This window comes from Lactuca serriola, chromosome 2 (assembly GCF_051521515.1).
Source record: "Lactuca serriola cultivar US96UC23 chromosome 2, Lser_US96UC23_V15, whole genome shotgun sequence".
NCBI classification, from domain to species: domain Eukaryota; kingdom Viridiplantae; phylum Streptophyta; class Magnoliopsida; order Asterales; family Asteraceae; genus Lactuca; species Lactuca serriola.
In genome coordinates, this window is record NC_136409.1 from 122,582,718 (window position 1) to 122,601,367 (window position 18,650).

Below are 18,650 nucleotides of genomic sequence, written 5' to 3' on the forward strand. Positions count from 1 at the left end.
ATTTATCGCAACGTATTTTCACTAGGTTTGAACCCAAAAACTAGAAAAAAAAAAATAGGAGCTCATAAACCCACGGTTTAAAACCGAAAACCCATAAACCCAACCCGGAAAACCGAAAAACCGAACCATGCAAAAACCGAACCTATATGGGTTTAAAAATCGAAAAACCGACTTTCTACGGTTTGGTTTGGTTTTAGCCAAAAACCGACCCAAACCGACCCATGCTCATCCCTACCAATGCCTATGATCATCTTATTGAAAGGGAACCAAAATCTTGGTCAAAGGCTTTCTTTGTAGAAGGGAGGAACTGTGATGCTATGGAAAATGGTGTCTCAGAAAGTTTTAATAATGCAATCTGGGATGCTAGAAGAAAGCCGATCATCACAATGTTGGAAGAAATAAGGGTTTGGGCCACGGAGAGGCTGTATAATCAAAGGATCATGGGTGAAGAGTGGGATTTGGATATTTTCCCAACAATTAGAAAGGATTTAAAAGATAATAATATAACTCAAAGGTAAGTAACCTAATGTTCTAAATTTACATTAGCTAATGATTGATTTGATTTGGGGTGTTAACTTGCTTTCTTTTTTTTTTACAGCTTTTGGGGAGTTTATCCAAGTGGCTATCCACAATTTGAAGTAAGATTTGGTAATGATGCATTTGATGTGGATCTAATCAGAAGGGTATGTGAATGTAGAAGTTGGCAGTTGAGAGGTATCCCATGCTTGCATGGCTTGGCTGTAATTGCATACTTGAATCACAATGCACAGTCGTATGTGGCACATTGTTCTAGCAAACAAAGTTTCCTTTCAAGCTACACTTACAATGTCCACCCTTTACATGGTAGTCCAATGTGGCCGAAAACAATTTATCAGAAGCATTTACCTCCAAAAAAAAGACTACCAGGCAGACCAAAAGTTAAAACGAACAAAGGATAAGTCAGAATTATAAGGTACTGGTAAAAAGACGCATACAATATCACGTGCAAAAGGGTTGCAAAAGTGTAGTACTTGTAGAGGCATTGGACACAAGAAATCAAGTTTTCCAGGAAAAGGTAAAAATGAATTTATTTAGTGTAGTTCTATGTAATTGGAAACTAATACTAGTTTGTTTTCTCAGGAAGGGGAATTACAAATGGAAAGGGAAGAACAAGTGGAAATGGAGTGGACATCTACCCGTACAAGAGTCTATACAAGAACCCGTTCAAGAATATGTAAAAGAACCTGTTCAAGCTCCTATTAAAGTTCATGTTCAAGCTTCTATTGAAGCTCCTGTTCAAGCTCCCGGAGCTTCAAGAATTGGAAAGATGCATGTGCGAAAGAGGAAAGTTTCGGAACGTATAACTGAGATTGGTCTAAGTAAGAAAGTTGTCCCCAGAGGAGGGATATGTTGCAGTCAAAACAAGCCAGTAACTTTAGATGATATGCTTGTTTAACACAAACTTTTAGTCTTTTGCAGGGAATTTGTAACAAACCTTAAGTCTTTTGTAATGTAATTATGATGCCTTACTACTAGAATGATGTAATGCTACTATAATACTAGTTAAGGGGTATTTTGGTCATAACCTGCTTCAAGGTTATGTTGATTAATGTGTTAAGGGTATTTTGTAGTACAACTATTTCTATTAATGTGCATCCTACTTTGAAATTTGTTTCTATGAAATTTGTTTTACCAAAACTGCAAATCCAAGGGTAAATTGGTCAAAATAATTTCTAGTTTATCATCCTACTTTGAAATCTGTTTCTACGAAATTTGTTTTACCAAAACTGCAAATCCAAGGGTAAATTGGTCAAAATAATTTCTATTTTATATTCGATTTAGCATCCTACTTTGAAATCTATTTCTGTGAAATTTGTTTCATATCAAAATAATATAACAAATCAGATTCCATTCATATCAAAATAAGTGTTACAAAGTACATTACATCTTAATACAACTTCAAAAGATTATAAATACCATTTCACCATCTAAAAGATTACAACCAACACAACCTTAGCATTAATCTATTCTTTATGATTACAATTACTACTGCAAAAGACTAAATACACATCACAATGAAAACAACCAACAAACACTTAACAGTAAATTGTTTATTCTTTACTTCTTCCAGTTCTTTTCTAAGGCTCAAAATGTCACGTTGCATAACTTGAAGTGTTTCATCAGGTTCTACCCATTCCCAAAAACCACACCTTTCTTCTACTTTCTACATAAACCAATAACATAAACAAGAGGATCAAGGAGTGAAATAACCAATACAACAACAAATATGAACCAAAATTTAAAAAAAAAATGGCATACTGGGCATATCATAAACTTTCTTCCAGGGTTGTTTTCCGTCCTTCATGTGCGGATTCAAGATGGAAGGCCACGTTAGCAAGGGGTGAATCCAAGCCTTAGATGTAAGGGGGAGAATGCTGAAGAAGCCGTCGACATTTTAGGGCACCAATCTTTTCCTAAGGAAAAAATCATAACAATATATCGTTGGGTTAAATAAAGGATGAGTAGAGGGTGAATATGCCACGTAATATGCCAAATCAGCAAAAACCTACGATCATCGGTCATATTACCTTAATATGTAAAGGTCAAACAAGTTCAATGTCAAATGTATACGAAAATGACATTGTTACATTAATTTGTACAGACTGTAACCTACGAAAATGACATTGTTAACCCTTTCTATAACTTGGTTTAGTTTTTAATGGAATGACTTATTTGAGAGGAAAAATATACCTTTAATAGCCTATTACGCTATTGTGCAAAGAAAAGAAAAAAAAAAGAATGGTACAAACAGGAAGTACTAGTGTGTCAATATCCCTTTAAAAAATTGCTTCCAAACATCCCAAAAATACACACAACCCGTGTGTGGCTGACTGGTTGTCGATCGCAAATACGGAAAACAAGAGCGATCAGAGTAGGGATGAAAGTGGGTCCAAACCCGGACCGGATGGACCCAGACCCGGAAAACCCGGAACCGGTTAACGGGATTTTATAGAACCGGAAACCGGACCGGTATATAGGAACCGGTTCCGGGTACGGTTCTGGGTAAAGTGGGTGTAGAACCGGAAAACCCGGAAACATCAAAATGGGTAGGTTGGAACCGGATAAAGTGAAATTAGAACCGGAAAACCTGGAAAAACCGGATTCTTTTGGTAATTACTTACTACTTAGTGGGTTGAACTTTGAAAATTTTCAAATAGATATACCGATTTTGGGGGACTGTAACTCATTGAATATGAAACCAAAATTAAGAAAATTATAGTCTAAAATTATGTACAAACTCTAAAATATACTCTAAAAAAACCACATGTCAATCCGACTTTAAACGAATGAGATGTGCATGTGTTAACATTTTCACATAATACAAATTACAAAAACAAATAGGTGAAAAGTTGAAAATTTTTAGTTTTGATATCCCGACTTCGGATGACTGTAAATCATTGAACGTTACACCAAAAATGACAAAATTATAGTCTAGACTCATGTACAAACTGTAAACTACAAGTTGCAAAAAAAAAACACATGTCAATCCGACTTCAAACGAATTAGATATGCATACTTTAAAACTTTCACCGAATACAAAAAAAAAACTGAAAAACTAAAAACTTCTAGCTTTGATATCTCGATTTTGGAGGACTGTAAGTCAATGAATATAAAACTAAAAATGTCAAATTTATAGTCTAAAATCATGTACAAACTCTAAACTACATGTTGGAAAAAACCGCATGTCAATCGGAGTTGAAACGAATGATATATGCATCTTTTAAACGTTTCACAAAAACCTGTTCCGATCCTAAAAGTGGTTCGGTTCCAAACACCGGTTCCGGTTTGTAGACCCGGTTTACCCGGACCCGATGGACCCAAACCCGGATTACCCGGAACCCAGATAAAGTCAAATTTAATCCCGAAACTGGAATCGGTTCTATATATGCCGGTTCTAACGGTTCCGGTTCTGGTCCGATTCCGGTTCCGATCCAGTTTTCCAGTTCTAAATCTCATCCCTAGATCAGAGAGGGATGCAAGAAGAGGAGGGTTGTAGCAGCTGTGGCTGGAAGGTGTAGGTGGCACTATGGTGGCAATAGATGGCGGAGGTCGCGACGGTGGGGGTTCGACCGCCAGTTTTCATACCCAAATCAGCCTCCTACTTGTTTTCTTGACTCGAAACTACGGTACAAGTATCCTAATTCTATTATTTCAAAGTTTTGGCTAATGTGGTCACTGTGTTTCCGGAATTAAGGTTCCATTGGAACCGCAGCCTAGGAATTCTTGCTGATTTGGAGTATTATGAAAGATTAAAAACCCGAAATCAAAGGTAGGGTTTGTTAATTCCATGAATTGGTTAAATTGGTGAAACTAGCGTTTAACCTAGTGCCGATGTCCTGATGGAATGTAGATAAATTGATTATCCTTGTTATAATTACCGGTTAATATTAGCTAAAATATCCAGATTTAAGTTGGAAATAAGTGATGTTCTTAAACAATGAAATTTGACTTATTATTCAATTGGTAAAAGTGGAGATTTGATATATGCAGTTAGTTAGCTTAATGTTTGTGTTAAGTTAAATTGTTTTAGTGGTTCTATATTTATGCTTTAAGTATATAAATGCTCCATATTCACTATCTCTTTTAAAAATATACCACCTAATTCGTAAACATGTGAAAACTGAAAAGAAGTTTTTCAACATCCAAACCGGTGTTACCTAAATCAAAATGGTTGTAAATGACAAAAATACCCCTAATCTTAATTTGTTGTTAATCAAAACATATAAAACTATGATCAAATTGATAATTAAAAGTTCAAAAAGTAATAGTCAAACATAGAATCTTTCGTATAGTCTAAACAAGTCCTCCAAGATTCATCCACTTCTCCAAGATGACAATGGTGGAGTGTTTGCATATTTCCACGTGTCTTGCATTACTGCAGGTGAATACCTATCGCCTTTCACATCTGTGGCAATCGATTCAAGCTCACACATGTCTTCATTCGTTAATTTTACACAAACTGATCCAATGTTTTGTTTAAGGTTCTCGATTTTTGTTGTACCAGGTATAGGACAAACATCGTCCCCTTGGTGTAGGAGCCACGTCAGCGCCAGCTGAGACGGGGTGCATCCCTTCTTTCTTGCCATGTCATTCACCCTTTCGTATACAATCTTATTGTTCTCCAAATTTTCACCCTGAAATTTCGGTAGATGCTGCAAAAGATGATGAATTATCACAATTTGCCCAAAAATTGGCTTTTAAAAAAACTTTATAAACACTCAAAAGTAGCCAAGATTTCATGTTATAGATGTAGGATACGTGAATTGGGAATGTTAAATTACTTAAACATTCAAAACAAATGGATCTAAAGAGTAAATATTGTATGGGTAAAGTACTGAATTGCTAATTCATATTTGTCTACTATTTTTTATATGGATTTAATTAACTTAATAGGTTAAACCCCTAATTCGGACAATTATATATGATTGTTCTTTGTTATACTTAATCGGGATAGAATGACTTAATGTGTTAAGTTGAAGAATATGGTTTAATATGTTTCCTTTTTTCCCAACTCCTCTCGTGTTGAATTTGATGAATAGTGTTAAAATCGATAAAGGTTGTGAAATTAGTTTTTCAGAATATAAAGGTAACACGATTATTTAGTCTAATATGACCATTCAACCTAGAAAAAAAAATTAGGATTTATATATACAACACTTTATTCAGACAGAAGCATCACCCATTTAACCGTTTTATCTTAAGAGGACTTAATGTAGATGAATAAGAAACAACCATTTGTATGAATAAAAGTATCTTTTTAATGTGCGTAAATGACAATTTTACCTTTTTGTTTAGAAGCTCTAAATACATAAAATGTCCATCTTCTCCTTTAACCCATTAAAACATGTTTTATGCATTAAGTTAAAAAGAAACAAGAACTCAATCAAGATTCTTGAAAAGGGTATTTCTAATTCTAGCCCCTTAACTACAATGTTGGCAATTGAACAAAGTATGGGTATTTTATATTTCAAATTTAATAAATCCAACGGTATTTTTACATATTGCTTTTTTATTTTAATAAAGAAAGAAGATTGTTTTAAAATACAAACCCTTCGGAAGTCATCACTTGCAAAGTTCTCAACCACCTTCGGACCCTTTGAAAAGAACCCCTTTCCTAGAGGACTAAACGGAACTATCCCAATTCCAAGCTCTCTACAAACAATTCAAAAAGACAAACAAATCATACATATTTATGTAATTATATTAAAGTAATTTAAAATTAAAATCAAACTCAAAAACCAAACACCCACCTACAAGTAGGAATCACTTCTTCTTCAGCATCTCTTGTCCACAACGACCATTCTAATTGAACAGCTGTTATTGGATGAACTTTATGTGCCCTTCTAATAGTTTCTGGTGAAGCTTCCGAAAGCCCTATGTATTTTATCTTACCTTCTTCCACTAATTCCTTCAATGCCCCCATCTAAACAACAAAACGTCACAAACTTTCATGGGTATTAAATTAAACAGAGTCAATCTCATAAAAAAAAACTTTATATTTTGTGTTTTTTCAAGATTAAACTCAACTTTACTTTTTTCTTAAAAATGACCTTTTATTTTTTTTCATTTTTTTCGATCCGACCCTTTTAGTCATTTTTTCTAAAAAACTTGTAAAATGTGATTTTTTTTTTTGGAAAAAACTATAAAAAAAATGTGAGGATTTTTCGGAAACAGTTACTAGGTTGAGGGTTTTTTTGGAAAAAAAAAAAAAAAAAAAGGAAATCTTCGATAAACTCCCACTATTTTGAGTCAGTTTACGATTTAGTCTTAACTTTTATTTTTTGCACAATTATTTTATATTTTGCTCAGATTAACGAAATATTCATTTTTTTCAATATAAAATGACAAATTATCATGTGAAATTAGATAATTATGATTTTTCTGTTCAAAAAATAAATGTTAGGATTAAACCGTAAACTTACCTAAAATATTGAGACTTTCGGAGATTGAGGGTTTTTTTCGGAAAAAATGTAAAAGTATAAGGTCTTTTTCAGCAAAAAAAAAAATAAAGTTAAGTTTTAAATTTGAATCTAGTAAAAACACAAAATATAATGTTTTTTTTACTTTTTGATAAGATTAACCCGATTAAATATTGTATGAATCAAGTTTATGGAGTATATTTATATATAAAATTATAAATATATACCGTGATTTCAATAGGAATGGTTGTATCAATACGATGAACATAGTAAAGATCAATACAATCGATTCCAAGTTGCTTCAAATTAGCATCACAAGCTTCTTTCACATACACAGGATCGCCGGAAACCACCATCTTTTTATCACCTGAGAGTGACTTGATCCCAAATTTGGTGGCGAGTTGTACTTTTTGTCTCGTGTGGGGCCCCTTGAGAGCCTGTGAGGTTTGACTTTGGTCCATTATAAGGTCAAAATAGTCAATGTACGAAAAGATATAAGTGATATGATCTAGCTACCTGGCTGATGATGATAGTGTTTGTATGAGGGCCATAGAGATCAGAAGTATCAAGAAATGTGATGCCGGATTCAATGGCGATTTGGATTACTTGAATCATTTCTTTTTCGGGTTTTGGGGACCCGTGTAATGGGGACATACCCATGCATCCTAAACCGATTGCTGATACTTCAAGACCTTGTGATCCTAGTTTCCTTCTTGGCATAATAACCAGTTCTTCTCCCATTGTAGCTCTTTCAATAAACAGTGATGAAGTTTTTGATGAATTTTATATGGTGGAAGAAAGCACATAGGGGATTATTTTAATTGAAAGATTCCCATGTGATATTGATGCTCACGTTGGATAATTTTGATTTAATAAGCTTGTCCATTAAGTTATATAGATTATTCAATTGTTGATTAAATCTTGGTTTTTATTATACTTCTTTCTAGTAATGTGCATCCACTTGCCTTTTAGTTAAAAACCAACTTGAAGCTCATACATTTCCATGGTGATTCGTTTTACAAATTAGAGCTACGTCTCTTATGTTTTGGTCAAGGTTCTTCATGTTTGTAGGCTTTCCTTTTTCACCAATAAATATAGCGTCTCAATTGTGATTTTAACAAAAAAAATAAAAATAACCACGATAGTAGTTTGTGGTGCCTTGTATAGAAATAGAAATAAAGTACATCTTATTTATTTATGGTTAAAACGAAATAAAATGTGATTGTCGACCAATGATTAATATGGTCATTTGTTTATGATCTTTTAAAACGCCTACCAAACACATGAATGAAAACAAAGTTCATTATATTTTACTGTTATCAAATATAGAAAAAATACATTTCTAAGCACACCAGTTTTGACGTGACAATTCAATTTTGATATAAAATGGTGTGTTTGTGAAAGACATGAATTTAATAAGAACAAAAAATCATAGTTCTGAGTCGCAATCTTTTGTACTTCAAACTCAAACTCAATAAATTTCGATCACAATAAAAAAATTGACTTATCATGGTAATTATTTTTTTTTATATATATAATGAACTTGTTGAAAATGTTCACATATGACCATTATGACCGCTTATAGTCAATCATAATGGTCATATGTAAACATTTCCAAAAAGTTCGTTATCTAGATGTGTACAAAAAAAATTAACCAAATGTGAACAAAACGAAAAGATAATTATCCTGAAAATTTAATTTTCATTCTTTTTTAATTTAGCTTTTAATTTTGATTTGGTATAAAATTTAATCTAAATAGTAAATATTTTCAAAACCATACCATTTTAGTATATATCTTTTTTAAATACACTACTTTTGTAAAAAAAAGTCATATCTTCAATGAAGTTTACTTCATATATTATAAAATTTTAAAATACAAAAAACAGAAGTAGTTTTTATCTATATCAATAACATTACTCATGCCTCATATGTATATAAAGTTATTTGATAATTATGTTACCAAAAATAGTTTCCAACATGTTGTGGCCAATTTAAATGTTGATAAATGGTTATAAATATTTTTTTAAGGAAATTTAATTGAATATATTAATATTGCAAACATAATAATCGACAGTCTTGATAAAAAGAGAAATTGACCTATCAGGGTAATTACTTTTTTGTTTTGTTCATATTTTAGTAACTTTTTTTGTACAAATCTAGGTAATGAACTTGTTGTAATTATGCAAGTATGACGATTATGATTGGTTTTAACCTGCTACACTCGATCGTAATTGTCATATGTGAACACTTTTGAAAAGTTTGTTATGTAAAAAGAAAAAAAAAATTAGCCAGATGTAAACAAAACGAGAAAGTAATTACCTTGATATGTTAAGTTCTCATTAAAATAAACTCGAATATGAATAATTTGATTAAAATACAACTTATTTGCACTTTTAGAAATACACCCAAAATACAATAAACTATATCAGATATGATTGATCCTGGTATATCAGATATGATAAATGACTGGATCGGTCATCTCATATCAAATGGATGACTAGCTAGTTATCCATATGATCATAATGGAGGAGTTTCAACATTTGAATGAGCCAAAATTGTCGGAGGTAGTCTACTACCCTTGAAAGCATCAATAGAAGTAATAGATTCAAGCTCAACCATGTCTTGTGGTGAGAGCTTTACATATAAAGATTCAATGTTCTGGTTCAAGTTCTCGGTCTTTGTGGTCCCCGGGATGGGACCCACATCGAACCCTTGGTGTAGGACCCACGCCAATGCCAACTGGGAGGGGGTACACCCTTTCTTCTGGGCAATTTCATGAATTCTTTCGAATGTGATCTTATTATGTTCCAAGTTCTCCCCTTGTAATCGTGGCAAATACTAAAGAAATACAATAGAAGGTTTGTAAAGATATTTGAAATGGAGTAAATGAAAGAAATAACAATTTGCTTTTAGTTAATTGTTTATTAAAAAACTTACTTTTATTTTTTCCATTAGGACATGTATCTTTATTTTATAGTTTTTAAACCAATGTACTTCAAAGAATCTACATTATAGCATTGTAATTTTAAATTTTTCTTAATACATTATATTTTGAAAAATATGTCCAATTATAAAAATAGAAATTGTTTTGCATCTGAACAATGTTATAATTTAGTAGATATTTTAAAGCATACTCTAATAAATGAGTGTTTTTTTTGTCATACGTCACAATCTCATTCAATTTGTCAAATGTCATTTTATGGTTATTTAAAATTGATTTCTTTCTCACATGTCATTTTATGGGTTTTTTTATTTTAATAAATTCCACCTAATACTTTAATGTAATAATTACAATAATTATGGTAATAAATGAATATCAATTTTATTAATAGACTTACCTTCTTATTTCAAAATTCATAAATTAAAGTTCATTAGTTTATTTTGTTTATTTATTTTAATTTAAAAGATAAAAAAAAATCAATTTTAATAATTCATTATTTTTCTTATTTTCTTATAAATCTAAAATTCTTAAATATTTAAACATTTATATTTAGTTTTTATAATTAACTCGATACATGGTTTTTACACCTAATTGATGTAATAAAAATAAAAGGAAAGTAAAATTGTATTTTAGCAAATATATAAACGTAAATTGGTATTTCTTTTGTTTAAAGCTATTTGAACTTATTTATTAATCTTACAAATACTTATAATATACAAAAAATAATAATAATAATAATAATAATAACAATAACTTTTTAAATATACAGATATTGTTCGTCAAACTACTGAAAAAGTAATTTATAGTTGTAAACTAGCTTACGAAATATTGGTATTTGGTAAAAAATAATTTATAAGTTAGATTGCAATATAAAATAACTTAAATAGACATTTAGATATAATTAAAGGGTATATTTAGAATATTTATAAAATAAAAAAAATATATAAGTGTATTAAGAGCTATCGAAAATAGTTTATCAAAAACTACTTTATAAGTTAAAAATAAACTACTTTTTATGGTTTTATCACAACAAATTAGTTTATTTTTAAACAATACCTCAAAATCATTAATTAAAAAAAATCCATTGCTACGTGGAGATTTAAAAACACAAACCTTCCTGAAATCGGAATCTGTCAAGCCCTCAAGTAACTTTGGCCCAGAAGCCAAGAATCCACTTCCAAGAGGACCAAATGGAACAATCCCGATACCTAATTCTCTGAAAATCACACAATCAAAGAAAAAGGAATTCGAACTCGATTAGATGCCAATTAGGCCAAACGCCATTGTTACACAGCTTGGCCAATGACCAATGGCGTACCTGCAAGTTGGAATTACTTCTTCTTCAGGGACTCTAGTCCACAGCGACCACTCTAACTGTACAGCAGTAATCGGATGAACAGCATGTGCTCTTCTAATCGTTGAAGGTGAAGCCTCCGATAGACCAATATATCTGATTTTACCCTCTTCAACTAGTTTCTTCAGTTCTCCCATCTACAACCATTGTTCTTCGTTGAGCAACAATCTAATGCGAATATGAATTTAAGCAAATTTATGTAGATCAAGAAAAAAAAGGGGGTCAGAAAATGCTAACCGTGATTTCGATAGGAACACGAGGGTCAACGCGATGGATATAATACAGATCGATGTAATCAACATCAAGGCGTTTCAAACTATCCTCACAACAAGCCCTAACATACTCTGGATTTCCACAGATTTCTCCTTCTCCATCCAACGATTTGATCCCGAATTTCGTTGCTAATTCAACACTTCCTCTTTCCAATCCCTTCAAGGCCTGAATCAGAAACGAAATCGAGAAAATCAACGTCTGGTTTAATCAACAACGAGAATCAAAAGGAAAATGAATGATTGAATGAATGACCTTGCCGATGAGGATTTCGTTGGTGTAAGGGCCGTAGAAATCGGAAGTATCGAGATGAGTGACGCCGGAGTTGACGGCGTGGTGGATGAGTTTGATCATGTCTTCTTCGGGTTTGGGAGGTCCATAACCAGCAGACATTCCCATGCATCCTAATCCGAGAGCTGATACCTCCATACCTTGTGATCCGAGCTTAATCCTTCGCACTCCTCCTTTCATTGTCTCTGATCGGATCAAACCCTAATTAGATTGCTGATTGTTCTTGGGTGGAAGCTGGATTAAATAGAAACATGGTAACATCCATGGCAGGACGTAAGTAGCAAGAAGGGTTTTAGGTGACGACGGTGTCTGGTAGAGTCAACAGGGAGGGGCTGATTGGTGAGACAAGCAATTGGCTGCAAATGGTCATTTTAAATCGTCTTCTCGTTATTTTTTTTTAGCAATATTAAAAAACATGAAAAACTACAATAAAGTCCCTACATATTTGTCTTATAATCGATTTAGTCCTTATATTTTTTTTTTATTCAATTAAGTCTCAAATACCGGTAATCGTATTCAATTTAACCTTTTGACCCGGTCAACAGGTCATCTAACTTTCAAAAAATATATTTTTGGCCCAGATTTCAAAATTTATTACAAATTTGGTCCAAAATTTACACTTTTGGCCCAGATTTTATTTTTTTTTACAATTTTGGTCCAAACTTTACACTTTTTGTCCAAATTTTAGAATTTTATTATGAATTTATCCTAACTTTAGTTTTCTTTACAACTTTCTTTCTCAAAGAGTTGTTTCTAACATGTTTTTTCTTTATAAAATCATATTTATACAAAAAAAAAACATATTTTCACTTAAAAATCTTATATTTTCTATATAAAAACTTTTTTTAAAAAGTTTTTTGTATATGAAATTTCTAGTTATAAAAATAAATATTTATCAAGTATATAAATATATACAAATCGATTTTTATAAAAAAATGTATACAAACACGTTTTTATAAAAAAAAAATACAAACAAACACGATTTTATAAAAAAATATAGATACATATATATATATATATATATATATATATATATATATATATATATATATATATATATATATAGGTGATAGGCGTTTGTATACATTTTTTTATAAAAACGGTTTTGTATATATTTATATACTTAATAAATATATATTTTTATAACTAGATATTTCATATACAAAAACTTGTTAAAAAAAGTTTATATATAGAAATTATAAGATTTTTATGTGAAAATACGTTTTTTTTGTATAAATATGATTTTATAAAGAAAAAACATATTAGATACAATTCTTTGAGAAAAAAAGTTGTAAAGAAAACTAAAAGTAGGATGAATTCATAATAAAATTCTAAAATTTGGGCAAAAAGGGTAAAGTTTGGACCAAATTTGTAAAAAAATTTAAAATCTGGACCAAAAGTGTAAATTTTGGACCAAATTTGTAATAAATTTTGAAATCTAGGTCAAAAATGTAATTTTTGAAAGTTGGATGACCTGTTGACCGGGTCAAAGGGTTAAATTAAATACGATTACCGGTATTTGGGACTTAATCGAATAAAAAATATATATATAAGGACTAAATCGATTATCAGACCAATATATAGGAACTTTATTACAGTTTTCCCTAAAAAATATCATAAAAAAGGACTAAATAATATATGTTTATGAATTTGACAACATAATATAATTTGCAATTTGACACTTTGTAGTGTGAAGACAAACCTGGCTAAAAATAAAGGCCATTTGCAATTTCTTGGTTCTTAGTGACATCAAGAGCAAAAGCAAAAATAAATAAATAATAATTATTATCATTGTCTTCCGGTATCTTTTGTTCTTCCTTGTGCACCACAACACAACTCCAAGCGGCCACTAAAGACAAAAAGATATTCCACACATCAAATACAGTCTTATACTCTTCTTTCTCTTCTTAGGCTCAATGGTGCCAATGTCTTTTTTACCATGGTATGTCTATATGGTAACACTGAACACCACTTCTTTCTTTTTGTTTACTAGCAGTAATATGCCGTCGGTAAAAGTTCGGTGTCAAAAATCAAATTTATGTGTGTTTTTTGTGGGTTTTGTTGGCAGTAAATAAAAAGCCCACACCCTCCTTATTTTTAAAAGTTGCAAAATTGACAAAAAGTCTAGCAGTCAATTGGTGAAAACGGTATGATACCGTTTAGCCTTAGGCCATAAGGAGTGGGTCGTTAAAACTAGGGTGCTATGAGATACTACACTCGTTAAACATCACCACTGCCTTATGCTAAAGGGGGCGTTAGGGGAGCCTTCTCAACTGTATAGTGAGAGGAGACATGAGAGAGAATGTCGGTTTGTTAGTTTGGATTGATTGTTGTTTTTTTCTTTTGATTTTTTTTTCTAATTAAACCTTAATATAATAACACATTATTACTCATTATCTTTTTTGTATTTAACATGTCAAGCTTACGTGACATATAAAAAAAACTAAAAAAATCTTAGGTGGCAATGTGTTACGAATACGATTATTCCCTCCAGCCTTATAAGTAGTTTTTTAACTTAAATTTTCATTTTTTTAATATTGTAAACTAATGTTATGATGTTATAGTTTATTAGTAACTTACTTTAATGTGAGTTTCAAGTTTTGTAAATTTTCAATCTTGAAAATAACGAAGTAGTAATTTGTGAATTTTTCAATTTTAGTTTTTATTTTTTATTTGTTAGATTATAAGTCAAAGTTTATGCAATTTTTGAAGAACAAATTAATTGATTAATGAAAAAACTGTAAAAATGGTTCCTGGTATGTATTTTTTTTTAGGTTTAGTCTAAACTCCGATTTTTTTGGTTTCATGGTCATTTTGACCTAATTTGTACATGGTTTTGGTCTCTCCGAAATTAAAATGAATATTATGCCTTTTTATTTTTATTTTTACATTTTTAATATTTTCTTTTAATAATTTAATAACTAAAACTATAAAAAAAGGGCTCATACACTCTCTCTCTCTCTCTCTCTCTCTCTCTCTCTCTCTCTCTCTCTCTCTCTCTCTCTCTCTCTCTCTCTCTCTCTCTCTCTCTCTCTCTCAACAAAAGCTTACCATCACCAATCTTCCTTAAATCTTTTACAGTGCATGGGTCTAAAAATTAAAACAACATTAACCTCAAACTGTAAATATGTTAACTAAATTGAATTTCGACCAGAAATCGCAGTTTTAGATCCAAATTTGTGGAAATCAGAAAATCTATCTTCTTCTTCTCCGCTTTCAACTATCAATGAGATTGTGGAGTCTTATCGAAAAAGACATTGTGGGGACTTGGGGGGGGGGGGGGTCATGTGACAACCCGAAATTTTCATTGTATAATTTCCACAATTAAACACTCCAAATAATATCCAAAAACATTTCAGTATATTTTTGCCCGGATTTAAACCCATTTGGTGCTTTATTTTATTTTATTTTTATTTTTCGTCAAACGATTTAATAAAAGAAGTGACGTAATTAGCGACACGTAACAAACCAAACAACCCGACACCTTAGCTAGGTGTTTACGGCCAAACATGGGTGTTTGGGCCGTAAACACCCTCTTTCCCCAAGACTCATACATATAGTATGAGTTTACACCTTATGTCTTCATTTCCCACTCCCCACCTCAAGAACACAAGGTTTTCTCTCAAGTATCATCATACATTTCTTCCAAAATCCACCAAAAATGTAAGTTTCCCTCCTAGATTCTTTCATAAAAACACTTAATCTAGTGTTTCTACACCTTCTCATCTATGAATTTCCGATGTTTACTTAGATCTTCAAAGGATCTTCAAATCACCAAGAACACATTTGTGTTTTTAGGTCCTAAAACACCTCTACAAGCCTCCTAGAAGTAAGTATACTCTTTCTAACTAGTTGTTTTGTTAGTGTGCTTGTTAAATCCATGGAATGAAACTCAAAACCCTTAAGAACACATGTTTACGGTTTGGGGAGCCTCCCAAAACTGTAAACACCAAAACCGTGAACACCCTAAAGGGTGTTTTGGTGTCCCTAACTCCCTCCTTAGCATGTTTACACATGAAATCTATTATCAACGGACACTCTATTATCACTCTATTATCACTCAGCTTGGTTACACATGAAATCACATTTAGATCTTAATTAACGCTTTAAGAAGTAAAGGCTAAACTAACTCCCCGAAGTGTATATGTATTTTATACCAACTAGAGTTGCATAATTACTATATTTAGCCGGCAGTAAAACTGATGGGGTAAAACATTAATTTCCTCATCTACTTTACACGAATGAAATCTATAACTATATTTTTATAACCAATAGTCTCATTGGGAAAAATTTTACATACTCAAAGGATCAAACTTACAAATATTCAAGTCTGGAAAATATAGGATTTTCTAGGGATTCACGCTATTTTCAAACTTTGATAACAACTTTTATATTACATGATTGTAAACACTTTTATGTAAGAAATGACACTAAATACTTATGAACTCACCAGCTTTATTCTGATACTCGTTTTCAAATAACTTATATTCTCAGGTCGTCAATAGACAGGTACTGGTGCAGCTTTTGCGAAGATGGAGCATATACAAGACTTATCTTTTATTTTTGTTAATACTTTTTGGTGTCTATCAAACTGTACAGAACACGCTTGTATTACAATTATTATATTAATGCAATGGATGTTGTTGCTTGTTTTTACTATTATGCATTGTTATGATATTGTACATGACGTCCTCCACCCCAGAACGTATTCCGCCGTTCTCGGTTTTGGGGTGTGACAGATTGGTATCAGAGCATTGTTTATAGTGAATCAAGTATATCAACCCATAAAAGATATACAAACTATAAAAACTTCGGGATTAAAACACTCTGATCAAGAATATATAATTTTAAATGATAAAATATTTAACTAAGTATATATATTCATTCATTAATACAAAGGGTCAGTATCATACTAGAACAGAACAAAAGTATTAAGATTTTTGAGCAACACAATTAGGTTTAGAGACATATAGTCACATCTTGGTGGATGTAGCCTGATCAACTACATTTTCCTAGGAGTGACTAGCACGTGCCTAAGAATGGTTGTGGTGTTGCAACAAGTCTAAAACTTACCAACACTACTACAAGAACACTAGAACAAGAATACTGTAGGAGTATTCTACGTCTCTATAATTTACATATGTGAGAACTAAAAGGGTCGTTATTAGTGGGGCAATAGTTGCTAAGTGGATACCCTACGGTTACATGCGATTAAGGCGCTATAGACTTAGCATTTGTGATCTTTGCTTTACTTCCTGTTCCTTGTTTGGTTGTGGATTTAGAGTTAGGGTCACTTATTCGAATGTCTATTTTGCCTTGGTCGCATGTAATTAGTATGCACTATGCAAGTATTGGTCTAACTCATAATGATCATCCTATAAGTATCTTAGATTTGAACGTCTATTAACTATTCTTTCCTCCTTTCTCGCGTAGATAACATGGTTGGTTTCCACCTTCCCGGCGATCCGTACAATCCAAACCAAGGCAATGGGGGATGGCTCGATGAGGAGCCAGAAGATGATCACCAGATCCTTTTGGATGATCACCGCGCAAAAGGCTTTTCGGATAGCTCCGACTCCGAACCCAAAGTCAACAACCTACCCCCTGTAGCCCCAAACCCTAACCCTCGTACAACATTTCAAGGTCCCACTCCCATGTGGGCCATAACCTTAAACCGATGGATCGATGAGCAAGGTCAGCCTTTACCTTTCAATGGAGACCGAAGCTTCTACAACATAAGTGAGGGAGGTTCAGCGGACCGAGTCTTGCCCATCATGGTCCGTAGGATTGCCAGGAACGTCGAACAAGGTCAAGCAACCATTGGCAGAGTAGTGGAAGTTGATGCCAACTCTAACCTTAACATTGTTCGCATCCGCCAACTGGAAGAAGCCATGGATAGGACGAGGAGGACCAATGAGGCTCTGCAGCAACAACTAGCTGCATCCCGAGCCGAAGTTAGGGAACTCCGAGCACGTCAAAGGGCTCATGAACAGAATCTTCAGAAAGTTGTATGCCAACTGGCTGATCTGCGGGTTCGCCCAATGGGTACCTGTCGCCAGTAGAAGATGTCAGCTCACCTTCCTCTTTTGTTAAGGACTAGCCTTTCCTTTCCTATGCTCGATAGAGCATTTGTCTGTAAACATTCCTAACTTTGAAAGCACTCTAACTAGGCTCCTAGACCGCCAACATTTTCCCTTATGGTTGATGTAAGACCTACTGTTAGGTCATTTTCCCTGAACTCATTTTACATCATTAATACCAGTAATATTGGCAGTTATCTACTTAGTGGGAAATTCCATACATTCGTGTTTCCTTACTTTGTTGCTATGACTCTATTTGATATTAGGACTATGGGGGTTTAGTCCGTGAAACTCTCTCATCATGATTACAATCGATCCTTACTATTGTCATTATCTTTATAAATTTTCAGTAAAAGATGCCTCCCCGCAAGCGTCCGAACAGAGACAGACCTGCGACTCAAACTCCACCTCCACCACCACCTCCTCCGTAGTTCGATCAGGTGATTTTTCAAGCAGCCGTAACAGCAGCTATGGCTTAAATGAATTTCGGTGATGCAAGTGGTGCTGGGATGGGTGGCAACTCTAGACATGGCGAAGTCCATCAACGGACACAGGGGTGTACCTATAAGGACTTCATGAACTGCAAACCAACATTCTTCAATGGGACCAGAGGAATCCTTGCATTGTCCCAGTGGTTCGAAAGAACCGAAGTAGTTTTTGAAACGTGCTCATGCCCTGAGGAAAGTAAGATAAAATTTGCTGCTTCCACCTTCACCGAAAAGGCCCTGACATGGTGGAACGGCCATGTCAATTCA

General features: G+C 32.9%; 2 protein-coding genes across 2 annotated transcripts; both read right to left on the bottom strand.

Moving 5' to 3' along the window:
* Positions 1–4,761: 4,761 nt before the first annotated feature.
* Positions 4,762–7,725, bottom strand: LOC145086721 (auxin-induced protein PCNT115-like). Its single transcript, XM_079024549.1, has 5 exons — positions 7,476–7,725; positions 7,187–7,396; positions 6,291–6,463; positions 6,090–6,192; positions 4,762–5,192 (listed from the first exon to the last, which is right to left on the bottom strand). Exons 1-5 carry the CDS (start codon positions 7,698–7,700, stop codon positions 4,854–4,856), a joined length of 1,050 nt encoding a protein of 349 aa, XP_078880675.1. The 5' UTR covers positions 7,701–7,725; the 3' UTR covers positions 4,762–4,853.
* A 1,529-nt stretch (positions 7,726–9,254) lies between these two features.
* On the bottom strand, positions 9,255–12,172 carry LOC145086722 (auxin-induced protein PCNT115-like). Its single transcript, XM_079024550.1, has 5 exons — positions 11,780–12,172; positions 11,492–11,692; positions 11,219–11,391; positions 11,014–11,116; positions 9,255–9,797 (listed from the first exon to the last, which is right to left on the bottom strand). The coding sequence occupies exons 1-5, from the start codon at positions 11,993–11,995 to the stop codon at positions 9,477–9,479; spliced, it is 1,014 nt and encodes a 337-aa protein (XP_078880676.1). The 5' UTR covers positions 11,996–12,172; the 3' UTR covers positions 9,255–9,476.
* Between the last annotated feature and the right edge of the window lie 6,478 nt (positions 12,173–18,650).